Source organism: Grammomys surdaster, unplaced genomic scaffold (assembly GCF_004785775.1).
Source record: "Grammomys surdaster isolate TR1022 unplaced genomic scaffold, NIH_TR_1.0 130, whole genome shotgun sequence".
NCBI lineage: Eukaryota > Metazoa > Chordata > Mammalia > Rodentia > Muridae > Grammomys > Grammomys surdaster.
The window spans coordinates 4,125,539-4,153,243 of record NW_021604588.1 but is presented as its reverse complement, the minus strand read 5'-3'; the positions used below and the strand labels follow the sequence as shown (position 1 = coordinate 4,153,243).

The 27,705-nt window shown below is 40.7% G+C and overlaps 1 protein-coding gene across 2 annotated transcripts in view; it reads right to left on the bottom strand.

Moving 5' to 3' along the window:
• The window catches only part of Astn1 (astrotactin 1), a 308,690-nt gene that overhangs the window by 24,693 nt on the left and 256,292 nt on the right, over positions 1–27,705 (bottom strand). For both annotated transcript variants that reach the window (XM_028759116.1, XM_028759110.1), the window contains exons 17-18: positions 9,548–9,816; positions 2,867–3,000 (exon numbers count right to left, since the gene is read on the bottom strand). In XM_028759116.1, the coding sequence (XP_028614949.1) occupies positions 2,867–3,000; positions 9,548–9,816 (403 nt within the window). The remainder of the gene's footprint in view (positions 1–2,866; positions 3,001–9,547; positions 9,817–27,705) is intronic.

Sequence of the window (27,705 nt, the reverse complement as noted above, 5' to 3'; positions counted from 1 at the left end):
TGTTCTGCTATGTCTCCCTCTCCAGTCCATCTGCTAAATGAACTTCAGAACAAGCTCAGCTCAAAAGTAATGCTGAAAGGAGAGAGTTGGCCATGTGGCCACGTGCCAAACTCTTTTGGGCGTGATACCCTGTGTCTGCTGCTCAGAACCTGATGTCAGTTTTTGTCCATCTCTTTGGGTGCCTATGATCCCCGGCTCCTATTTCAGTCCCTATTTGTCTTTCCTTATAGTTCACAGTCTCTCATTGTTTTCAAGTTGCCTTTGCCTTGAACATTGCCTTTCTTTCCTATCTCATCCCTCTCTGCACATTATAGTGACTCAGTAACCAGTACCAATGTTCACTGGGGTGAATCTCCTGACAACCCAAGTGGTTTCAATTTGCTTTCTTGTCCTGACTTCTTATGTGTGGCTCAGGTTTCCTTCTTGTTTTCAATTCCTCGATTCTCTCCAGACCACTAGACTATGAGGGTTTCCCAGTTTCTGCTCACTGTAACCTCTCTCACTCACAATATCCCTAGCTTTCAACCACATCTCTGAGCTTGGTTCTTGTACATCAAAAGTATCTGCAGCCTTCACCTCCTACCTTCTACCAAGCTCCCAGATGCCACTCATGGTCTCAAAATCTAAAGGATGAGACAGCAGAGCTAGATCACACCAAATGACCTGCAATGTCCAGTTTCAACTCAACACATATGTTCATAGTATTTACGCATGTGATACAACTTTAACAAGAAATCAAGGGATGATGTTTGGGGAGTAAGAAACAGTTCAACTAGTAGGAAAATAATAAGAAACACATGGTCATCTGCTAGCAGCTACTATGAAGAAGTACATAGTTTTCATATGACATTAGGGTGGAATAGATCCAAAACAGTGCGGATATTGACAAATTCATTAATTAGAGTCATATGCAGAATGCTATTTTGAAGGAAAAAAATTAGGACGCTTAAGTTAGTAGCTAAGCTTTCTGAGAACTCAGATTCTGTGAAAATAGGAATTAAGGCCAGCCCCTACTAAGAAATAGAAGTGTGTATGATTTACATGGACTTATGTAAAAGTAGAGTACATTTCTATTTCTAACTACCAATTAAATTGCAAAAAAAAAAATGAAGATTTGTTGCTGAGAAAAGTTATCAGAGCTGAGAAGAAAAGCACAGTTTTAATAGTTTATAGTTATAGTTCTGGAGTATTTTATAGTTTCATCGTATACCTCTCATGGACAATCGCTCGGTCACCTTGCTTTTCAGTCATCATATTTGATTAATACATGTTTAGAAATGAAATCAGCCTTGGGGCATCATGGCTGGATCTTCTCTCCCTCTGTTTGACAGTTTCCACATCACCTTTTTACAGTAGCTTTTTTTTTAATCTGGTGAATCTAGCAGTACTTGATTCTATTAGTGGTTCCTTTTCTACTAAATGAATTTTATTTATTTATCTATTTATATTTTTTTACTAATTAGGAATTTATTTTTATTTTGATTCAGATATCCACATTACAACTACAAAGAGAAAGAATCCAATGCCTGGAATATTTATGGGCACCTACATAAGGAACTAAATTGGCTTGGAGTGATGGTCTTTCTTCTTCAGTTCTATCTCTTCAGCATCTACACCTGCCTGCAGACAGGTGAGAGGGCAGCCTTCACCTGCAGATTTCTGTCTACAGTCCACTCTTCTGTGCAATTAGCCCTGTAGCCACTGCAAGTCTTGATTGTCATGTTGGGCCTTCCATGCCTTATAAAGGCACAGGTTCATGTGCCACCACCTTGTCCTACCAACACTATTTCACAGAAATAGCACTTTTTTTGCCTTAACCACTGTAGAAGACACCTTACTATAGGATAGCCTGAATTCCTACATTGGGTCCTGGCCTCTCGTCTTGGCCTGTTCTGTTCTATCTCCTCATGAAAGATTAAGAATTTGGACAGGCTCATTCTCAGCCGTTCCTGCAGCACCTTGTGCATCCTTTCAATACAAACATCCCCTCTTGTTCACCCCAGGCCTCTTTTCTTTACAGTGTGTGTTACTTACACACAATGTTGCTCCAGCAACGACCCCATCTATCATTTTTCTGAGATTAATTGAAATCTCGTTATCTCTAGGCTTTATTTTTATTTTTTTGTCACAGAGCTCCACCTGTCTCTCTGCCTACTGAACATGTACACAATCATCCTTTGTTAGCTCATGGGCAAACACAAATAGGACTTGCTTCCTCCTTCTCCTCAACTCAGTATAACTCCAGATGAGTTCCTTCTCAACTATGCTTTATCCCCATAGTTAACACTCATCATGACCTGTTGGTTTTAAACCAAAATCATTTCAGTTTTATTCTGTTAGCCACTCTCAGCCATGATCAGCTTTCTGCTCTATAATTGTGGGAAAATACCATCTTCTTGAAGTCATTTCTTTGTCCATTAATTGAAAGCATGGCAATAAGAGTGTTTACCTAGTGCATATATTGTCTGGCAAGGTGGTAGTATTGTTGGTCTTCTTCTGTCCTTACTACAGACCTTTAACTTCCCCATAGCAACAGCACTGCTACTCCTACCACCTTCTACCCATGCTGTCTTACCTTGTCTAATTGCTATTTGCTCCATAAAGTCTTTATTGTTGCCCAAAAGCAGGGTCAAAGAACAGCTCTTCACATTTTAAAACTGCAAAGATTTGTCACACTACTTCCATTAAACAGCCTGCTCCTTCTATCGTATTGAAAGTTCCTGATGTCAGGAACTAAGCCACTTTCTTCTTTCCCATCCCCAGCACTCAGCCTATCACCTTGAGACAAATATCCACTTGGTTGTATTTTTGAATAATGGTGCTGAAGGCAGACATGCAGGACAGGGGCTTGGGAAGGGAACCATACACAGGCTGTGGGAGGGGTGCACAGGTAGGGAGTCCATCCGCTCCAAAAGCAGTAGAGTCACATCGACACCAGTCCTCAATGACATCTCCAGTCCCTGAACACCAGAGAGAGCTCATGGTGGCCTCCTGTAAGAGCTGAACATAAGAGCAAAGAGTAAGAGTTAAGAAACATGGCTGGATGGTCATTACAAAGAGACCTAGTGTCAGGGTCCTATGTGGTACTAGATCACCTTCAGAGAAAAGACTGTATCACCACTGGACCTCTATTCTTTAGTCTAAATCTGTGTTCCAGTAGATAGAATATGGGATAACCCCAGCCTTGTAGGACATCTGGGATGCCACTCTCCCTTTAGTGTAATAACTCATCTCTAGAGTTAAAACCTGTCACCTTATAAGCCAAATGTGATGACACACGACTGTAATCCCAGCATTTGAAGGCAGGAGGATCAGCAGTTAGAAGTCAGTTAGTTACAAGTTTGAGGCCCATCCTGGTTGGAAGTCCTATCTCAAACAGAAATAAATAAATAAATAAATAAATAAACAAACAAAGGAACTTTCACTTTGAAAGAACGTCAGTTTCCACCCTGTCTCTCCCTCACTGCACTCTATCACACCTCCTACTGTGGTCTCTAGTAACATTAACTTCTTTACCTCACATCTCTGGGTGGCCTACCTATGTTATACTTTCCTCTGTCTACCCAGAAGCATTTTACCCTTCTGCAAATGCCTCTCTGTGCATCCATATCTATCCTCTCTGTCCTGCTTTACTCCATCATGGTCCCTCAGCCTGTTTGGTGATCCTTTTTGAATATGTGTGTGGTTCTACACTGGATTATGATTAGACATCTTTCTTTGACTTCTGAATACATGAATCTGTGTAATATATAAAGGCTAAATTCTGAGTCTGCATCAGTCTTGTGGCTGAGAACCTTGGCTTTGTCAATCATTACCCATGACCTTGGACAAGTTACATAAACCCAGTTTGCACTCTGATAAAAATATCACTTTCCTAATAGGGATGTTATGACAACTAAATGAAACAATCCATGCCAAGTGACATAATATATGCACTGCACCTGATACACATTATTGTTTTTGAATGACAAGGTTGAGTCTTACATAGAACCTTATAAAAATTACAGTCACGCATAGTTCTTTACATGAAGTAATTTCATGGAGATATTTGCTGTGGAATAAAAGAACTAAAAGTAAAATGAACCCAAAGAGGCAACAATACTTATGACAGGGGCAATTCTCTGGGGAAAAAGAGCGGATCCTGAGGGAAAGATGACCTCTCAGAGGGCTCGTGCTCCCTCAGCTCAGATAATTTAAGGGTGAAGGTTCCAGGCTATCTATGCTCAGAGCTGTGTTTCTGGGGCACACGACAGCTTCAGACTTGGCTTTTCTCCCCTCTGTTCCAGTGCCAGCTTGTCCACATTGGTAAGCTAGGAAAAGGGGATATAGCTGCCTTGTAGAAGTTCAGACTCTAAAATCAAAAGAAAAAGAAGAAAGTGCAAGAAGGCAATGGAGGAAGAGGGGAAGAGAAGAAGTGGGAGGAAGAAAAGAGATAGGACTCCACAAACACCTATACAAAGAGTCAGTTATCTATGTTCTAGGTTTTCAAAGTTTAGCATTGGTTATTGTGGTGGTTTGAATATACTTGGTCCATGGTAAGTGACACTATTAGGAAGTGTGACCTTGTTGGAATAGGTATGGCTTTGTTGGAGGAACTGTGTCACTGCATAGGCAGGCTTTGAGGTCTCCTAGTGCTTAAGCTCAGTCCAGTGCAAAAGAGAGCCTATTCCTGGCTGCCTGTAGAAGATAGTCTCCTTCTGCTGCCTGGGGAACAAGATGTAGAACTTGCAGCTCCTTCTCCAGCACCACATCTGCCTAGATGTTGCCTTGCTTCTCACCATGATGATAATGGACTAAAACTTCTGAAGCTGTAAGCCCAAGTAAATCTTTTCCTTTATTAGAGTTGCCTTAGTCATGGTGTCTATTCACAGCAATAAAATGCTAACTAAGACAGTTACTTAAGTCTATGAGCTGGATTGAATAAGGGTCCAACTGATTCCACTCCTGAGACTTAGAGTTTCTAAGAAGCAGAAACTGATTCCTGACCATAGTTACGATTTGTATAGTGTTTCTAATTTGTAAGTCCCATTTAGATACTAACTCTTGGGTGGATGGTCATAATAACTTAAAGATTCTAAGAGTGATAGTTAGGTACTTTTTCAGGGTCACAGGCTAGAAAATGGGGCATTGTCAGGGAGTGGACTCTGCATGGCTCACTGGACTCAGACTCTTCCCAATACATACTCTTAATTAACCCTGACTGACTCTACCAGCAAGTTACTTACTTTATACTGTTCTGACTGAGATTCAAAAAAATGAACTTTTTAAAACTAGGAAGACAGACTCTTTAAGGTAGACTGACTAAAAAGGCCGGCTGTTTGATGGTGTCTTCAGTTAACACCTGTTTGCTAACCATCTACAAGGGGCCATTTCCTGTGCTAAGCATGAAGGATGCAATGACGCAAAAGAAGACACATATGGTTCCTGTCTGCATAAATTTTCCAGCTAGATAATAAACAAGCAAACCAGATTCATGTAAACGTTCAAATTCCACAATAGTTTTGAAGGGTCCTAATGAAAAGGTGAGGCTCTATGGGTGCACATAGCAGCAGGAAGCCTCCAAGAGGAAGAAAGGATGCTATTCAGATGCAAACAAGAATGGAATTCTTCATTTGGGGGGAAAATGGGTGGAATTGGAGGACAACATGTGCAGTGAAATAAATAACAGATGAAAATACAAGTGCATATTTGCATATTTTCTCTAGTATATGGATGTGTAGAAAGAATTGACCTGAAAATAAAAGAGGAAATGTTAAGTAAGGTAAAGGGGAAAAAGGATGAAGAGGGAGGAATGGGGGGGTGTGGGGTGGGAAGGCTGACTGTGATCTAAGTACAATATAAGCTTGTATGGAAACATTACAGTGAAACACATTAAACTGTGTTATTGCATATTAATGATTTTACTTTTTAAAGTAATCTGGTCACAAAAATTGTAGTGATATAGGTAGAAAAGCTTAACACTAAGAAGACTGGATCCTTAATAAAACTGTACTTGTAAAATCAACTAAAAATATCAATCTGTCTATAAGATAGTCTGTAAGGAGGAGTTCAATCTTAAGAACAATGATAAACCGCTATAACATTTTAAACATGGAATATGATCATATTTTTAATATAAAAAGTATGGCAAGGCAAACATGTTATAATTATTTTTAAAGCCATTTATTTAAAAGTTTTAACCCACTACCTTTGATCCATGCCATTCCATGAGAGTTTTTACTTCTGAATCCTAGGCAGAATCTAATTCAACAGGTTGGATAAGGGTATGCTATGGCTTGTATATGAAGTGTAGTCTTCAAAGAAGCCTTGGTCCAAGATGTTGGTATAACTGAGAAGTGATAGGAAGACACTAATTTCATCTTTATGTCATTACACTGGTTGATACATAACTTAATGGGCATTGGGAAGTAAGCCCTAGTAGGAGGACATAGGTCAACCAGGGCTTTGTTTTGAAGGTTATATATTAGTCTTGGAATAGTCTTCTTGAATTCTCTTTGCTTTTCAGCTACCATGAGATAATAAGGCTCCTCCTCACACAACCCTACTCTCATAATCTAGTAATGAGGCCAGGCAACCATGGACTGAAATCTGAAGAACTGCTATATTTCTTCCTTTTAAGTTGATTGTGTTGGGTGTTTTGTCACAGTGATGAAAAGCTGTTATGCAATAGATAAGAACCAAAGTGAAACCCTTTTAAAAAGGAAAAGGAAGAGAAATTTCACTATTTGTAGGCCTACAATTTGCCATCCCATGCACTCCCTGGGGAATCCATACTTGCTAATAGATGTAATAGAGTCTAGAAAAAAACAAACAAACAAGACAAATAATAAAACAAAACAAAACACCAACAACCCAAATGCTGGCTAGTGTTTTCCTTAAAAAAAGAAAAATCTGAATTTTTACTTCATGTTTAGCAATTAAATATTTACTCATCTGTTTATTTATTTATTTAGCAGAGTATCAAGTATGCACCAATCCAGGCATTCTGTAGAAGACAAAGCATTTCTCATAGTCTAGAGTGAAGTAAATGACTAAGCAACAAGTATGATCATAGAAGATGCACACTTTAAGATGTATGCACATGCAGTGGAGGTTCCATGAAGGAGTCTGAGTTGGACTGGGAATATGGCAGCGAGGTCACTGGGAGCCAGTGGGGCTTGAGATGGAACATGGCATGATGATAGTTTTCCAGTGACAGAACTGTGATGGAGTGTATTCTTCTGACAGAGATTTTGAAGTCCAGGGGTCTAAATTCATGAAAGAAAATGTGTTGTGTTTGAGGAGGTAAAAAGAGTTAAATTTTAGAGTATAGAGTACTAACAACCTGACCACTTACATGAAGACAGATCGGATCATGAACAGCTTTGTAATGTTGTGCTAAGGACTTTAAGTTGCACTCAGTCTGAAGCCCCATTAAATTACCTTGATGCTAATATGGCAAGATGTCCATATTGTACAGTAATTCCAGGTGTTTCAATACAAAAAGAAGATTGATGCAATAAAATGTTTGATATTACAGTGAAAAGTTAGGTTGAGATGGGGGTCTCGGTAAAGAGGATACAGGATATACATATATGTTGCTCTTGGTGATAGAAAAAGATACTAGGGATGACAAGGGCACTGGTTCCCTTTAATGAGATGGAGACACCAGTGATATCTATTTGAGATACAAGGTAAAGAGCTAAAGTTTGTCCGGTTGTTTAAATGGTCTAACCAATTTGTTTATCACAAATACAAATTTACTTGCCATATGACATCAGAAATTATTCAGTCCAACACAAGGACAATAGATCAAAGAGGATAGCTATAAAATGAACCCCCATATTGAAGGGAAAGATGAAAACTCACATGGAGTTACCAGTGTCATGCTGAGCACCTGTCCAACCCTTCCCCAGCTTCTGTACCCTTTGTCTAAATTCTTTGACAGAAAGCAAAAAATAGAAGAAAAAGCAGAGTTGCAGAGGGGACGACAAAGGCAGAATGTGTCATGTAAAGAAAAGACAAGAGTCCCTTGGTAGTGAGCAAAGTCCATCTTAGACTAGCTTGTGTATATTTAGAAACTAAAGTATTTAACAAGGGGCCAGATGGGCAATGTCTTCCTTCCCTTCTCTGAAAACAGATGCAGGGAAAATGGAAGGGTGTTTAGCAAGCAGGGAATCCAGAGAGAGGCTGCTGGGGTTGAACTTCCTTAGGTATCCTGCTTGTGATTGATAGCTCCCAAGTTCTTTGTCTCTCGCTGAGATCATCTCTGTTCTGCAGCTTTGTGCACTAGAGTGCACAAAGGATGATTCAAAGGATGACCCTGCTGAGCTCAGATCCCGCCCCCTGCCCCCTACCCCACACTGTATCCTAGACTGGTGAACCAGAAAGTCTGTTATCAGATACAGCAGATATCTGTATGATGATAGGAGTATGATGTTAGGTGGGCAAGAGTAGCCCTGTGTTAATATCACCACACCTTTGGGTGTCCAATGAACCAAGCCCTTCCTTCTTTCCAGTCCCTCTCTCCCAATTCTTTCCCCATAATCATCTCAGATTCAGGACGAATGTGTAGGCCAACAGGAACCATTTGTCTTTTTGTTCTTGTAGGGGAAAAAAAACTTTTATTTTCAAACACTCATTGAATTATCTAGGGAAGAGGCAGGTAGGTGAGAGAAACACACATGCAAAATCCCTCCTGTGAGTCTGAGCAACACCTATGCAACCAACTGTGACACACCAGGTGTCTCTTCAAAGAGAAAAACAGAAGCAATTATCACCCCACCTGGATGGGCATTCCACTCCATCAGGTAAGCAGTTCAGCATTTGCCTTGCAGATAGTCTTAGAAATCTCACAACACTCAGGGAACCTCTCTATTTCAAGTTTGGCATGGGTTGATGTCTTTGTGTGTGTGCTGGCTTACTGTAGCCTGAACGCTGAAGAAAGAAGTCATTGTCTCTGCTCCTCCCAACCCCATATCTGCATCTTACGGGCTCACACATTTTCTCCTAAGAGGGGTAAAGAAAGAATGAATGGTTGGGAAATGTCATGACCTTCCAGCAGAATAAAACATGGGAACATCAACATGGATTTGGAGTTTCGTCCTTTAAGCCTTGATGAACAGGGTACCAGACTCTTCCAGGCTGAGGCTGCTAGGGCCTTCCTCTGGGACCTGTGTTTGACATGCCCCTTCTAGTCCAAGTGCAGCTGGTTCTAGGTTGGGAGTTCAGTTAGGCTGGTTCACCAGCTAAAACAGGGAGACAGAGATGAGTGTCCTTGTATCATGCCTCCTTTGGAAAAGGTATTGCAATGGCTTTGGTGATTGCATGTGCTTTCCTATTTTCGTCCAACCCTTTTTACTCAGACTTCAATAGTGACTCTTGAATTGTATTATTGTGGTTATTATAGAATACATTGATTTGATTTGACTTAATATGTAAGCATGCAAATCTAAACAAATTAGGTGCCACTCTTAGCTGAACAAAAAGATTCTGTAGCTGAGTTCCTGTGTGGAGAAAATTCTTGGTTTTTGATCCCTTCCAGAACCAAGTGTCTCAGCCCTCTTACCCTCTGGGTCTGGTTATTGGTCACTAGTTCATAGATGGGGGATGCTCTGGTCACTTCCAGCAGAACTGGCTCAGGAGGGGTTTCAGGGCTAGATGTCACATGACACAAAGGACAGGATGAGGGACACCGTCCCTTGCTCTGGCACTCCATTCGGACTCCAGCTGCCATACGCTTGGTGCCAGAGTCTGACAGGCTAGCGATGTATTCTGGGAATGTCAGCACCTTGGGATCCCTTTCTCGCTCCTCCGACTCATCAGATGGAGAGTTGCCTGCCAGACATAAGAAAAAGAAACAGTGAGGTGGGGGGCAAGATAGCAAGGACTGCCATGACTTGGTGGCTCCTGAGTTCTGAGGTCTAACCTTGAGAAGTTGGAAAGTGCCACTGAGGGAGTAAACTCTGTCATTCTGCTAAATTAGGGGCATCTTTCCAGTGACATACAGAGTTGGAAATGGTCTTTCAAGTATGAGAATAGGTTGCTTCTTTTCTGAGAATCATTGGCTCCACTGATCCATGTGGAGGGATGTGTCTGCAGTACGTCTGTTTCCCAGAAAGCAGATGATAGCAACAGTGACCGCTCTATGCCTTGGCTTCTTCATAGCTCCTACTTCTAGCGTTATTAAATAGACGAATATCAAAATGGTTTGAAGACACACATATAGTTAGTAACATGCAGGAAGCACCCAGCATCACAATCTTGGTTACAATTACAACTGAGGCTTATGGAACCTTCCTATGACATTGGGGTTGATCCAAGGTCTCCTTTTATCATTATATCATCATTGCCAAGAGTCTACCATTATACCCATTTCTACATATCAAGAAAGGACAATATCATCAAGGTCACAAAGGTAGCAGATTGTGAAACTTGGTATTTGAACCCAATGCTATCTGACTCCAAAGTGTTTAAGTCATAGAGCAAACCCAGTATTTCTTGGCTGTATAATTAACTCATGTATTGAGAATGCAGAGGAAAGTTTGATTTTTTTCAAAAAAGATTTTTTTCACTGTTGTTTGCCACTTAGAAGTTAGCTACACAAGCTCTTGATCTATTTTTGGTGACAAACATGAGAAGAGCCTACTAGAGAATCATGGTTTGTTCCCCACACAAGAAAGCACCATTTGCTCTTTCTTCCTTCAGTTCTCCTGTTTATCCATTTAACTCATTATCTGTAAGGACTCTGTGGACAGGATCCTCCAGATTTCGTAAGCTATTTCTGCCAGTTGGTGTCCAAAGCAGGAAATGATTTTGGAGAGACTGCCATGCCTTTGGAGATGGTGGGTACACGGAATGTTCTGGTCTCCAGTGGGTGCATTAAGAATGTCATACTTGATGGGACACAGCGTGAACTGGTTGAAAGGCCTCTCAAAGTGGTTCCAGGAAGTGATTGAGAGATATGACTCACTGACTTAGAAAAGCAAATGTATCGGGAGCACCCTCTAGGGCCTCTCTTATTTGCTGTGTAACATGGGCCCATGTGGAAATGTGCCGAGGTTTCTACTGTTCTTGATTCCCAAATAAATAGCATTATGTGGGTGAGACACGCTTACCCAGCTACTCCTGACACGGGACTTCTCTTGTGTATGAAGGCACAGGACACATTCAGTGACTGGGAGCCAGTCTATTTAACATTTATATTTGACTTAATCATAGATCCAGGGTTGAGCTCCAGTCCCTCCTAGATTGTAGAAAATCTAGACAATGGCTGACACACACACACACACACACACACACACACACACACACACACACACCCCGAAAGTCAAAGATGCTGACATCAAATGAGCCCAGACAAACCAACCTCAAATCACTTCACCCACAGGTTCATCTTTATGAATATTTAGGGTCAGTCATGGTTCTGTACTTTATCTTAGGCTGAGAATGGATTGCTAGCAGTATTTGAAAAGCTCACAGACTAGCCAAGACTTTCTGGACCCCATTTTTTGATCCCACTTCTTGTCTTCTTCAAACTGCTGAGTGACTGGTCAAAGTAAGTGATGGTGGAGTAAGGTCTTTGGGCAGTATCTGGTATCTGTGCAAAGTCTTTATGAGGTTTTGAGCCTTTTCCTTTTTGGCTCTAATCACATTATCATCAGGCATTTCTGTATGGAACCACAGCCGTCCTTTGTTGAGACTCCATTCTGAACACTTGCAAATCTACAATATGACCACTAGATGGTGGTAATTGATCGAAAATTACTATGTTTGGTGCTGTGAGACCACATCAGAGAAAATACATTTTCAGAATTTTAAGGATGGTGTGGGTATCTCAATATTTTTATGACTCTTTTCCTAATGTACAATAAAAACTAAAAAGCAAAACAATTACAAATTCTGTACCTTTTCACGAGAAAAGTATGAAAACCAGGAGACAATGATGGAATAATTGAAAGAAAGCTCATAAGAGAAATTTAAAAAGGAATCCTTCCCCAATATCCTTAATTTTGAGTATAAAAAAAAGGTTACTTCAAATATGAAGTAATATGCCAATATATTTCTTTTCTCTCACCTTTAAGCAATTTTTCCTAGGTCACTATCTAGATGAATTGTATTAAAATATACCACCAGGGGGCACTGTAATGTGAGTGCTCTGTAAGGCATTAACTTCCCTGCCCTCCAGCTGGCCATCATTAAAGCTTGTAATTGCTGTGAACAAGAGGGGCTGCTCCCCTTGTTGCTGTCTTCTGGCAATGCCAATTAAATTCAAGATGTAGTTAATCCCTGTCAATACCCGTCCACCCTGCATTCTTGGCAAGATTAGAGAATATAGAAGGATGGCTGAGAAAAGCATGTAGGCAGAGATGACAGGTGTTTCCAAATGCAGGAGCTTTGCTTTTTTCTTCAGGACCTTATTCTACATCCCCCCCATCTCCAAATCAGGTCCACATATCAGATCCCTGCTGGAGGCCAAGGCCACTATACCTTGCTAACACCATGCTCACATGAGATGGGAATGTCTAGAAAGAGGCTGGATTTATACAGAGCAATGAACAGTGAGCTCCCCAAAGCCATCTATTCAGTCTCCAGCCAAGAACAGACATGTGCACGAGAGAGATTTTTCAAAGAGGAAATGCATTTTCTATGTGCAGTTAAAGATACAATTGGGAAATACTCCTTAAAATGATGGAGTTCATTGATGAAAGCCCACATAAATCTCTCTTACCCCAAAGAGAATGCCACTATTTTTGGCAAGGGAATGAATAGCTCAGATCCAAAACTCTTCAGGAGAACCTGTGCTCTCTTGGTGGAAAGATGGGAAGAGGGAAAGCCATTTTATCTCCTATGACTCAGTGGTCCCCTCTTTCTATTGGCTACTCCTATTGCAGCCCTTGGAACTTTTCTCCATCCTCTGGCACCTATGTAGAGATGCTCCTGGAATCCAAAACACTGATGTTTCTTAGGAGAATAAATATCTACTTCAGTAGACACACAGTCTTTGAAGAAAAAGAAACAATCTACGTTTAAGGTCTTGGAAGACGATGACTGGCAAGTGTGTTATCTGACAAAAACCAACCAAACAAACAAACCAAACAAAACAACAACAAAACCAATACACTTGTGGCTCCTCACCAATGGTTTTACAGAATCCACACTTTTGTTCTCAGGGAGGTCTTCATGTCTGGCTGTAAGACTTAGTTTTCTTACAAGTAGAGGAATATTCAACCTGGAATGTAGTTAACAACCCTAAAACTGCAAAGCATTTTGCAAATACAGTTTGCTATAAATAAGTGCCATTTGCTTTAGGCTAAATCTGTATCCTCCAGCACACAGTGGATGAGTTTCCCCAATAGAATATCATGGGATGAGAATATTGGCATCCTTAATGCTCAGAATCTCACTGTGTATGTGCCCATGGCCTTAGGCATGTACATATTGACCCACCTCAGTTCAGGGACCCATTACAATGATGAAAATGACCAAGTCATTCTCATGCAGGCTCTGCTCTGTGTGTGTGAACTCACAGGTCACAAAGGTGAATTACTTGTTGTGAAGTAAATTGGTACAATTCCTGTAGGATTCTGAGGACTGCTTAAAAATCTCTCTCCTGAGTTGGTGCCTAAGGCAATGAGATGCTAATGACATCACAGCTAGAACTACACAGGCAGTTCATTAGGCAGCAAAGAAATCAAATGCAAACTAATCAGATCACAGCTTTGGGGGATAGCTTAGGATGAACGCAAAGAGGTTGGTAAGGACCAATGAGGTACAGCTCAGCAAAATGTACTGGAAGACTGCTCACCCACAGCCAGTATGCCAGTACCCACCCCAACCTTTACCCCAATCTACTGTGTGAGCCATGATTCCAAGTTATCTGACGTGCAGCGCACTCATCTCAGGTCTTCCAAGTAGGGGAACCTAATCTGGAATGTTAACAACCATAAAATAGGTTCCAGTCAGTCTCTTCAAATGGTTAATATCTTTGGAAAGAGTTTGAAGTCTGTTAGGACTTGAACTGAACCCCTAGTCATGCCATGAGCACATATTCTCTGAGACTCAAATCTTAACTACAAAGGACACCCACTGAGCATTTCCTATTGTTCCAGATGTCTGATCATAGCCTGAAGTCAGGAACGCTGCCATTCTCAGTTTTGGTTTTCATTTCCCTAGCTTATCTATTGTCTTTATCTGTATATATATCTATCTGAATCTAGAGCACACAGTGGATGAATTTCCCCAATAGAATATTGTGGGATGAGAATATTGGCATCCTTAATGCTCAGAATCTCACTGTGTATGTGCCCATGGCCTTAGACATGAACATATTGACCCACCTCAATTCAGGGGCATCATCCTGTCTATATCTTCATTCTTTATGTATCATGGGATAATTATTTTAAGCTCCAAGCATAGGCGTGAATGATTACAAAATGTCAAACTTAAAAAATAAAAGCAAAGCATTTGCCAAACAGTTCTCCTGTCCCTTACAAGGTCCTCTAAGAATCAAGTGAAAAATGCAAGGCATTACTGTGGTAGCAGATGACTCTGTGACTCCAGCCCAGTTCTCTTCCTTAAGTAGAAAGGTCTTAGGTGCCTGTTAAGGCATTCACTTATACAGGTTACATGATGTCATACCCAAGGTCCTCCTATTTGTGGCCACCATCTCCTCCACACTCTCTTGGCAGCCTCTTCCTCCTCTTGCACATCTCAGCTCAACAGAAGGGACAGAAGATGCTCCAGTTGCTGAAACCACTCAACTCAAATTCCCTGTACTTCACTCCTCCCTCCTCTGTGTGTGTATATGTGTGTGTGTTCTTCCTTCCCTTTCCATCACCTCAACATTCATTTAATATTAAATTACATTCTCTCCCCAACCCATAAACTTTCCTCCTTGTTCAATATCATGAAAGGGAATTAACAGTTTTAAACATACTCCAAGGATGGCCTCACTTGTTGGTTTGTTCCTTTATCTCTTGTCAGCTGGATGACTTAGGACAGGTTTCATGACCTTCTAAAGTCTAGAATTCCTTGTATGAAAAGTAGAGATGTCTAGACTGATTGATTCTTCACCAGAATAGCCTATAATACATCTGAGCATGGTGATACATGTCTGAGATCCCAGGACTTGTTGGGCAGAGGCAGGAAGATCAGAAGTTTAGAGCCATTCTTTGGTAAGGGATGAGTGCAAGAGTCTGTCTCAAAACACTGAAACAAAACAACCGAAACTACAAATCACAAAGTCAATCTAGAACAGTCCTCAGGACACAATGAGGGTATTGTCAGTTTATTTACTCTGACCTGCTTGTTTTTTTATTCTGTTCTGCCTGCAACCAACATCACGATATTCTGAGTACCATGAAGGACATTGCCTTGCTTTCCACACAGTACCCAAAACAAATATTTACTGAATGACAAGAGTGTTTACTGAATAATGAAACCTTTTCCAATGAATTGTATATGAAGTGATTATGTCCTGTCTTCTTCAAATGCCAACTAGACAGCTGAGCTTTGATTAACTTGGATCGCTGCTGTCCTAGGTTCATTTGAAATGTTCTAGATTTGTCTGAAATAGTGGGGTACCTCAGTGGTTTCAACTCAGTCACAAAGACTAAGGTAAATACCCATGTGGATGTTGAATAATTTATTTACTGGAGATGTGAGGATTTAGGTTTAAGAATGGGGATACGCATTCTACAGTTTTCCCAATCTCCCAGGCTCAGCCTGCACAGAGGAACCACTCCAGGTTCTTGGCTGTCATCCATTAATATCCAGTTGCTCCCAGTAAACAACCTACTTAAATATTGGAGATCATTGGTTCCCATCTGACTGATGTATTCAGAAAAGGAAAACAAAACAACAAATGCAACAAGTGTTTATATTGTTGCCCTTTCCTACAAATGAATCTTAAAAAGACTCTTTCTTTCTTCAGGGTGTACCCTTTCTTTTGTTCTAACATTAATATCATGGTACATTTCAGACTCAGTCCTTTGTTAGTTCATTAGGAAATTTCTAGAAATAGTGCTTCTTTGCTATCATCAGACCCTGCAGCCAGTCCCTGGAGAACAATATCCAAGGCTGTGGTGGAGTGGCTATCATCAGATGCCCACTAACCACTTTGTAAAGTACCAGCAGCTGGGGTATCCAAGGAACAATGTCTTCTGGAGAAGCAGATTTTTGTTTAATTGACACCCAGAAAAAAATGCTTACTTTTTCTGCAGTCCTTGTTGACATTTTTCTTTTCTAAAAACATAGTGTTCCAATTTTCTGCCTGCTTCATAAAGCATTGCCTACCAAACAGAATTAAACCTTTCCCCCAAGTGCCTCCAGGTGATGGTTTTGTTCATCAATTATGACTATGCAGATTTGGAAGTTAGAGGAGACAGAAATAAAATGGCATCAATGCCCCAATGGCTTTTAAAAATTGATAGATAACACAATGTTATAATTTCTTAAGCTAATCCCCTTTTCATGGGCTTGTTTTCTAACAAATAAGTGTCAGCTTGAGGTCCCTAGCTAATTAGGTTCATGTTAAATTTAGATTTGGTGTAGGTACAGTATTTAGTTTTTGCCAAAAGCTGTTAGTCAGCTTTGGCACGGGTACAGTGAATTCAATAATAAGTGGTCTAATTCACCAAGCATCACATAATGCCTCCTTTAGTCAATAACAATGACATTGGGGTCAAAGTTCAGTCAATGAAATTTTATGGTATCAGAATTTACCAATGAACTGTAAGACAAATACCAAAGGAACCTTTAAAATTAATCTATGACCTCCATCTGCACCCTTCTTTTAAAAACCACCATTTTTGTGTAAAGAAATAAAAGTGATGCTAAGTTAGCCAGATAAACAACCTTTTTCTTGAGAGTTTCTGGAAATCATCTTTGCACAACCCATACATCTCAGGAGGGGTAAAGATCAAATCCAAGAATTGCTGGGAAGCCCTAAAGATTTTGCCGCAAAAACAAACTCCTCGATTCCGCCTCCCTGTTTGTCTCCAGTGTGCAAGAAACTGTCTTATGCTATATTGCACTGTCATGGCTCATGCCCAGTGCTCCACACTTGAATGTACTCAAGTCAATGAATGCACAGGAATAGAAAGAAGCAACAGAAGTTATGTTCATCCTCTATCTGAAACCTACAAAGGATAGTCTAGACTTTAAGATTCACCAAGTGGGCAACACCAGAGAACTTAAACCTTAGCCAGATTATCCAGAATGGTTTGCTAAATGCCCCCATGGGGATGGGAATTCGGGAGGCTGGGCTGAAACCATAGTCAATGAGACCTAGAAACTGAGATGCCTTTTTCCCTCTCCTTTCTTTCATTCTCCTTCCCATTCTGCCTCCATAATCCCTCATACAAATAATTTGACTGGCATCTAGCACAGACACACACAGGAAATATGGTCAATGGCACTTGGTTTTCTGGATCCTGTCTCACATACTTCCACAGAAGGGACATATCCAGTGCATGTCTAAAGAGTCCAGCACTGGTGTTCTGAGAGAACAATCTTGGCCTTGGCTAGATTATAAGCCTTTCTTGTGTACGATGTGAGATGTTAGGTATGGCGACTTTAAAAGGTTATATGATACTACTTTTCAGTTGTCTCCCATAACCTCATTTCTTTCATTTCTAAATGCCTTTCAAGAAAGTCAGAGCCAATCACCAAGGTTTGCTCTCCACCCGTCCTGACTCTTAGTTTCCCAAGGCTGCATTTACAAATTATCATCAAGTAGTTTAAGTGATAAAAATGCATTCCCTCCTGTTCTAATGATAAAAGTGCAAAGTGAGGTGTAGTCCAAGCCATGCTCCCTCTGACGCCTGGGGAAATGGCCATGATTGCTTCTTCCAAACTTCTGGAGGATCACAGCACTTGTTTGCATTCCATGACTTCAAAAGCTGTCACTCCAATATTAGTCTCAGTTGTCACACAGCTTCCTTCTCTGTGAGTCTGTGAACAAACCTGCTTCTTCCTCTTATATGCTAGCCATTGGATATATGGTCTATCTTGAGTCCATGATCACTCCATCTTAACGTAATTCCTTTTGCAAACACTATACTCAAATCAATTAGCATGATGAGGTAGCAGATAGGCCTAGATTCTAGTCAAACCATCACTGTGCTCCACTTTTAACAATGTGAGTCCTGTGATGCAGAGCTAGGGAGGTTTCCTTTACTGGCCATCTGGGCACTGGCCACCCCTTGGCTTCCTCCCAGGGCACACAAGCATTGGAAAAAAGAAACACGTTTCTGACTCCTTCAGCATCCTGGTGCCCAGCAACAGCTGTGTGCAGCTTCGTGTCAATGTCAAAATAAACCTGACACAGAAATTCAGAGTTACAGCCTTCAGGACACACAGAACTGGTCTGGATTATCGCTGCTGTTTCCCCACAGAGTGGCATGGGTGAGGGGGTGGAAGAGACAGGGCAGGGAGAGAGGTGAAAATGAGGAGCACCCCCAGGATTTGCTATTTTATAATCTCCATTAACAGGAAGACATGAATGGATAGGCATGTTCAGCAGACTACCAGGAGAGAGACACCATGCCTGTGTCTGGAAATGTAGATGTAGGCTTTTCATCTCTATTCTTCTTGTGAGGCTGAACTGAGAAAACAAAGATATAACCCTCGTAATATTTTCAGGGCAAGTGTTTTTCTTCTTTTGGGGTCCTCCTCAAGAAAGATCCAAGAATATTCTCAGAGGAAGAAAATAATATGACCCCAAGAAACAGAAAGAATCAGAATCCTGTAGATGAAAGGAAGCTTCCAGCTTTAGCTTTCACCTCAGCTAATGTTGACAATCCATCCATCTACAGAATGGAATTGATGGTGCTTTCCTCCACCCACACCACAGCATTATCCTCAGGCAGGAGACCCATGGGTGCCCCTCTGGCTCTCCAGCTCAGCAGTTCGTCACTTGCCTCTTCATGATGCACTCTGCACTTTGGAGGGTGCCTGCCTCTTGGTCATCCTTGACTCCTCCCTTGTGTGCATCTGCCTGTCTGGCTTCCTTTGAACCTGGACAGGAGCACAGCGCAGGGAAGCTTTGGACAGTTTTGAAATAGGGCAACCCTGATACAGCATGGATCGCCCTGGCTCCACATCCAAAGGACGGGGGCTGCATGTAGTGCACATGGTTGAGTGAGGACAGCTTATGTGAGTTACGTGCAGGTGGGGAGTCTCTGGAGTGAACTCAGCTCCATGGTGTGATATTCAGAGCTTCAGCAAGATGCTGTAGAGGCTGGTTATAAATATCCTTAACCACCAAATGGTCTAGAAATTTTTAATAAAAATATTATTCAATAATAATACTACTCCAGCCAGCAAGGGAATGTTGTAACGGTCTCCATTTTCCTCTGGATAGTCATCTAGCTTCTGTTTTTCAAATGAATTTGGATGTTAAATCCTTTTGCTGCCCTGACCAATTTATTCTGCAAATTAACTATATATGACAGAACTTAAAGCCCGTCGCCACTTAGCTCTGCTTCGCTGAAATTTATGCTGCTTTTCTGCCTGCTGGAGCCATAAGCTCAAATACATTGTGACTCTCGCTGGCAATTTGGGATTCTGAACAGTCCTCTCACCTCTTGGTCCTCATCTCTTGAGTTCTAAAAAGTGCTGAGTGGACCAGGCTACCTTCACCTCTTGGTGACCTGTGCCTTCTGTTCTCAGGTCCTCTGGTCTCTGTGGCTGCCTCTCTCAACCTCAATGAAGTTCTCATTATGAGATGCAGCTTTAGTAAGGGCTCTAAGCCAAACCAGTAGAGAGACTCAAGAGCCTCAGACTGGCTTCAGAACCATGTGTCAATGGCGGAAGCAGCCCAACGGTATGAGACAAGAAGGCTAATGCTTAGGACTGTATGGATGCTAAGGCAGCAGATGAAAATGAGAGCATATTTAAGAGAATATGCTGATGAAGATGATGGAGGGAGAGCCATGCTGTCATGAAAAACCTACATTGGAAGTTGGCTCAGCTTTTGTTGGACCAAGTGTAGAATCACTTTCACCCTGGGGGAGGCAGTTAGAATTGTAAGATACTGGGTGATGTGGTCACATGAACAACATCTGGAGGAGATGGGCTTAGCATGGATGCAGTGATGCCCAGCAGTTTTCTGGTGGGTTATCTCCTAGATGTTTCGATATCTAGTGGGTTACCATCTAGAAAAGAGATCACATGTTTTCTGTGTATTTTCAGAGAGCAGAGAGTTGAGACCAAAGGCAGGAAATAAGAGGGAGATGAGTTTATTGTGCTTTGGATTGCACTGAGTACCTGCTTGGTGCCAGAAATGGTTCTCAGTGTTCGTGGGAGAAAATGCCAAATGGTTAAGGAAATAAAGCTCATTTGACAATGTTCCTGGATACAAAGAACAGAGAGGAACATGACAATGATGTTAGGGCTTGAGTTACAATATCAGGAGATACTTTGGTATACACACAGAGAAGCGTTGAGACCTATTCTACCGGGGGAGGTAGGCTTAAGAAAGATACCAAATTCCGAATGGCTTTTGTAATAATATTTTCAGCTTGCACAAAGTAGGCTAGACAGCCTTGGAGGTTGCAAACTCTAAACCAGAGGCATTATTCATGTAGAAGCTGGTGAACCACTTCTTGGGGCTGTCAGCACTCTGTAGGCATTGCAGAATGAGTTCTATGCCCCCTTAATGCTAAATTTAAGCTCCCTATTTGCAAATTAGTGGAGTGGGATATATTTGCATTTCATCAGGCACCTTTGGGTACTGACTGAAACAGGCTTCAAGTAACATGTTGAGATTTACCATTCTGGACAAGAGTAATAATTTATTAAATATTGCCAGAATACTTTATAAAATTCTAACAAATGAATTCTAACACCTTTCTAACAATAAAGGTTAAATTGTGGGATAGGTATTTAAGGATTTCAGCAAGTTATTGTTTGATGAAAATAAACAATTCCACTGTTTATGAAAAATTGTTTAAGTATTTATGCAGAGCTCCAGGATGTAAAATAGGTCAAGTTTCAGAGCCACTGATTTTAGCTTTGATGACCTTGGCCTGATTTGTTCCAGAAGTAACCAAAGTTTCCCCCTAACCAGGAGGTTGTGCTGTACTTTCATAGGTTCCTGTCAGAAGAAGCAGACCGTATCATATACCATAGTTAATTTGCTTCCTGGATTTTATAAGACAAAAATTCTCTATTCTTCTGTCCTAATTAGCAATCAATTAAGTCAGAAGCATTCTAGATTCTTGACCAAAGAAGAAATCTACTCAAATACTTAAGTTCATCTTCTCATGAAGAAAGTACTCTGATGCCAACTGTAGAGTATATGCCTGCAATTCAAATTTTCAGAGGCTGAGGGAGGAAGATTATGGTTCAAGTCCAGCCTGGGCAATGTAAGGAGTTTGATGACAGTCTGAGCTACACAGTGGCATCTTGTCTGAGAGATGGAGAAGAGGGAAAGAGAGAGAAAAATAAGAGAGAAAGGTTCTGATGGAGAAATGAGAATAGGCAGCACCCATATACATAGCCATGCAATGAGATGAACACAGACAACATAAAGAGGTGCAGACAAAGACACATATTCTCTTGCCAACATGGCTCCAGTGTCAGCACATACCAACAGATTGCAGTATTAATTTCTCACTCAAATGTTTGAAGGAACACTTTATCATTAGATCCAACAAGATGGCACAGTGAGTTTTGTGCTAGTTCTTAGAATTCTTATAACAATAGTAGATGTGAAACTAGTGTAAATACTAAATAATATATCTGTGTGTTTCCCACAGTCTTCTGCCAAGGGAAATAAGGGCTGTTATTGCTATTAATATAACAGGCCCAAGTTGGTAGCTATAACCAATAAGGGAGTTATCCGTTACTTGTTGGTCTTGCTATTTGTCCATTCAACTCTGTGCTTACCTGGGCTCTGGTTTGAATATGACTAAAGTGTGTTCTCCAAAGTTTCAGATGCACAGTCCTTCATAGGGAAGCATTAAAAGATTATTGTGGCCTTTAAGGGATAGATCCTTGAATCTCTGGGGGAAACTACTACCCTTGGATGTGATTTAGGTAATGCCAATGAGACCCTTGAGATGGTTTTCACTGGGATGGGGTCTGTTATAAAAGAACAAGTTTAGACACTCCCCAGCCTCTTTAGCTTCTTGTCTGATCTTGTGATCTCCACTTTTTGCTGGCACTCTCAAGCATTATGATGCCATGTACTTTGAGACCTTCACTAGACCCGAATAGAAGCTACCAAGAATTTAAACCAAATAATCATCTTTTCTTTATAAGTAGACAGTCTCCAATGTTTCGTTATGGTAATTACACAAGAACTAATGCTTTCCTTAAACAACTAACTCCCTTGGATGAAGACTGATCATGGACCAGCAATAACCAAGGCAGCAAATGTATACAGTCAGACAGAGAGACAGACAGACACATAGCTCTTTCCTGAAGCAGAAGCTCCCAGAATCTCTTGGGAGGCTAGATTCTCTAGAACGTCAGAGTTTAATCACCAGATAGGATCAGGAAGGTGTCTATGATGTCAGAATTTATAAAATAATGGGGTGAAAAGTCCCCACATTGGGAGGACACAAGGTCAGAGCTACAGGGTGAAACTAGAATTGGGTAAGGTGCTACAACCTGCCTTCAAACTGCTGCTGGAGAGTCTGGCTTACTATAAGATCCTGACAATACCCAGCTGTGTACCTACAATGACAGGAGGGATTAGAGCTAGACTATGGGCCCAGCTGTTCCTGGCTTCTTACCAGAGACATGAAGCCCCTATAGCCATATAGGGTAGGAACAAAGGAAGGAACAAATGGTGTGGAATGTTGTGATAATAAGCTTTCCAGTAAATTTGAATATGTAACATAAAAAAAAAACATAAGGATCGTTGGATAAGAGTGTTTGCTGAACAAGCATGAGGGCCTGCTTTCAGATTCCAGCACATATAAAAGCTAGAGCATGGCCACATATATTCACCTGTAACTCAAGCACTGTAGGAGACAGAGACCAAAGAATCTATGGGGCTAGATGGCCACAAGTTAGGTCAAGTTCAGTGAAAATACTCTGTCTTGACTAAAGATGGCCATGATATCCTCATCTGGCCTCAGCTTACACGTGCACAGATAAGTGTAACTGCACACACATCTGTTCATAGCTTATACACCACAATAGCGAGAGGAGAAAGAAAGAGGAAAAGGAAGAGGAGGAGGGGAAGAGGAAGAGGAGAAGGAAGAGGAGGAAGAAGAGGAGGGGATAACTACAACAAAGGCATTGCTGACTTGACTAATTATATCTTTATGGGCATCCCTATTGTGGACATGTTTGTTCAGAGTGACAGGAGGCTTTTGTTCCCCAGGGAACCCTAAAACTGGGAATGAACATTTCTAGAAATTGTCTATTAATCAATATTAAAGTGAAGAAGTGGAAAGATAAGAGGCTACTGGCCATTCTGAGCTTCATTTCAAATAAAAATGCTGTCCAAGTAGAGTGGGATTAAGCTCTGAGCCTCAAACCCATTCTTTTCCATTACAAAGGATTCTCCCTAAAATGTAGCCGTGGTTTGCTGATGCGTACACACAGGGAGGATGGTATATAAACGGGAGCCATTAAGAACTTCCATTCTGTACCTTAAATAACTATTAATAATACTTAGCTGTCAGCACTAAAGGAGTGTTCAGATTTCTAGATTATCTTGTTTTCACAGAAAAATGAAAAATGCCTGCCCTTCTATGTATCAGTAAAACCCAAGGGATATCTTTACCCTGTCTACAACCAGAATCAGAAACCTACAGAGAAACACATTCCAATATATTAAGTCATAAATTCTATATATTTCCAAAGCTTTCAGCCATAGAACCTCGTATTTAATTTTCATTCTTATAGTAACAAGCCTCTGCCAGCCAATTCAGATATTGTCTTTACAATAGTGTAGTGTGAAAAAATAAGCCTACAAAATGCAATGCCTGTTCTTCTGTGTACACTGCACCCCCAACTAAATACTCCGGTGCCAATTAAATGGTATTAAGAGATATGCAAGAACAGGATGCTATTAAAAGGCTTTATCAGAAAGTTTATAATACTTCGAAGTTCCAGAGGCTCATCAGACAGGAAGGGCTTAAATGTTTCTGGGGCTTGCGTTTAAATCTCCAGGTCAAAACCATAGTCATTTTCCCCATGCACACACCATTTTAGGTCTTTCTTGACCTTCTTTTGTTAGACTCCTAAGACTTTCTTTCTATCAAAAAGTTTTTAACATCAGGTAAAAGTCACAGGACCCAAACTAGAACTCAACTCAATTCAATAGAGCAAATATGAAGTTATTGAATGTCTATTTACAAGGTGCTCTATGTCTTTTCTGAATATTCCACAATGAATTATATGTAATCCTCGCATTCAAAGGATCTATTATCTCCCAGATGAGTGTATAAAGACACAGAAAATATAAATGGCATTTTAAAAATATGAATCATGTAAGGGGCAGATTCCATCAGAGTGGTTGGAGTGAGAGAGGACCCTTGAGGACTTCTGTGACAGGTCTCAAGGGATACAAGCATCCTTTAGGACAAAGGTATTACCATTGATGGCAAGAGGTAACAGACTCTTTCTCTAAAGGACAAGACTGAGCATACTTTAGGCTTTGTGGGCAATTTGATCTTAAAGTTACACCTTCTCAGTATCCGTGAACTGCAAAACCAATTACAGACATTTAGCGAAAGAACACATTTGTTCCATTAAACACCTGCTTACAGATCCTAGAGCCTCATAGCTTGTACATGGTTTTACATAGTTTTCACATGTTTCTAGCTTTGTTCCCTGTTTCATTTGTATTTTACAGCTTTCAAAATATGCAGTTACTATTCTGAGCTTGCAGGCCACTTAAAAGCTAGCAGCAGGCCAGAAGTGCCTATGGGTCACAGTTTACGATCAACTTCTCCTCTGCTGACGTTTTACTACAAAAGAGACTTTATTATACCTAACTTCACTTAATTCTTAGATTTGATTTTGAGGTAGGAATCATTATTACCATTTATCAGACTTCCAGATAGAAACCTTAGGTCATGTGGGTTTCAAAGGCCTTGCCTAAACTATTGGGCCACACTGCCTCCTCATAAAGGTCAGGAACACATGGAGGTAGTGCAATGTTTGTTTGTTTGTGCTTTCCAGAGGCATTTTGAAATCCAAGAGTTCTCCTAACTAAGAATACAAGGTTTCCTGTGGTGGTTCTTGCCCCCTGAAGTCATTTTGGAATCCCGTGTTCATCAAGTTCTCTCTTTAACAAGTCATGGCAGGGGCAGATATAACACTCAATAAATTTTATTTCCAGAATATTCCCCCCATATTTGAAGGGAAGAAAGTAGTCTTTCAGTATCTATTACAAAGTCTCCCGTCTCCCGTGGTGGGCCAGAGCCATATGTGGAAGGTTATCTAACTGCAGGAGGTGGTGAATAGGCTTGAAGATGGGATTGTCCAAGTCAGTAAGTTCTCTCTTTATTTTTCTTTCCATTTTAAGGCACAATTCCCTCTTGCTTGGCTTCTTTGCGTTCTCTTGTTTAAAATCAATTTCCTGTACTAGAGGAGATGGAGGAAAGGTGGAGATTGTCAGGTTCTGTTCCCCATTTGGTATGATTACCCCAGTGGTGGTCTCCAGCCTTCTTGGATCATTTTCTTTCTCTGAACGGAGCTAAACTATCCAACTGTCTGTGGGATTCTCACAAATGTAGGCTCACCCTGAGCTGTCAGCTCTTTGAAGACACAGATAGACTCATCAGTTAGGACAGCTCTATTACAGATCAGCCCTGTGTCCAGCACTGGGCTAGCCTCAGTGGGGAGTACAGACAGTGACTCATCTTTCTTCAGAGAATTTATAGTCCATGTGGAATAGAAGAGTAAGAAACACACGATAACAAAAATAATTCCAGTTTCTTTCTATTAAATATTATCAATGTCCTTGGAGTGTATTCAATCAAATAAAAAGAAAGCAATTCTGGACAAGTAATCAGAGATTTATTCAAAAGGATTATTGCCAAGGTAGAAGTGGCAGGCATACTGTTGTCATAGAGAGAGAAGAGCCATTTCCACAGTGAGAACACTCTGAGGGAGCCTACAAGTTGCCCACATTACATGGAAAGGCTTTTTACTTTTATAGAGAGAAGTAAACCCAGCTAGAGATAATATGGTGGGTGGGAATATTATAACTGGGCAGAAGACCTGAAGTCAGCTTCCTCTCTGTGCTAGCTATGTACTGGTCCATGCTGAGGGTAGGCCAGAGCTCAGAAGATGAAGAGAAGACGCTAAATCAAATGTTGATTAACAAACACTCCATTCCTACTGGTTGATGATACAACCAATCCAGCCAATCATTTATGAGACAAAGAAGAGGAATTTGGTAGTGGGCCTTATAACCTTATCAAAGGTAAATATGGAGTCCTGCCAAGTCCATGAAAATATCAGAGAAAAATGCATCTCTTTCAGAGCAAAGAGGGGTACAGGGATTTCTTATTCCCCCCACAAAATATATCACTGTCAATTCACTACTTGAACCTTTAAGGTAAATGCTGAAATAGTTGAAGTTATGCCTAGGTCTGACCCCAGAGTATATAATCAGTCCTAAATTATATGATTGCAACTGAAGGTATAAGGAAGAAGAGAATGGGTGTGGGACTGGAGAGGCTCTTGGGAATAAATGGAGGGCTGTGTTTTGTAGAATAAGTGGAGGCTCCCAAGGCTGCTATGGCACAGTATATTTCTCAAAGAGGAGAGTAAGATAAAAACTCACAAAGAGGGCATCTATAAAGTTATTAGTTTAACTTGGTGACACAAGCATTTTACCTAGAAAAGAACAAACATTAAAGGTATGTGATAAGCCATAAGACAGGCTCCTGAAGAACCAGAGCAGTACAGAGGGTTTGAAGCTGCAGTTTGGAGAAAACCACTTGCTAGAAGCTAAGCAAGCCTGGCTAGGGGGCTGATGAAGGTAAATAACCCAGCATCATGACTTAGGCCCATGGAGATCTGAGAGAATGAGAGACCAGCCAGAAGACAAGGGCAACCACTCTGGCTTATAGTTCTGGGGGTCAGACTTGAATAGTTACTGTGTGCAACGAATAAAAGGCAAACCAAAGGGCTACTTTGGGAAAACAAGAGGATTTCACGACATAGCTGAGGAGTGATAGAGCTCTCTTTCTTAGCTAAATAACAACAAAAACAGAGTTGTTTGATGTGGTTTTTAGAACTTTTGTTTATAGAACCTCAGAAGGTTCTTTTGTCTAGAATACTTTAACAATAAATAAAAAGGCAACCACAGAGGTTTTCATGCTTTGAGAGGGTAAGACAGCTTGTGTCAAAGTTAAGCTTATAAACCTTCAAATCTTATAAATCTTTTAAAAGTCTTTAAAATTCATATATATATACACACATATATATATATGTATATGTATATATATATGGAAATATAGCAGGTGGTGTTGGGGAAAAATAACTTGAACATTGAACTCAGTTCTTTAAGAATACCTTGCTGAACCCATATATGATGAACCCTACTTCAGAAAAGTCCTAAGAATATCATTATTCAGAACCTAGGACTCTGCTGGCCTTGTGACCTTTCTACTACACAGTATTTTTATTATTCTATTCTGTAGATGAAAACTCTAAGGATCAGGGGTTTGTTCCTTTGTTTGAAGATTATGTAGCCAGCAAGGATCTAACTACAACCTCCTTACCACAGCTTAACACAACACTTCC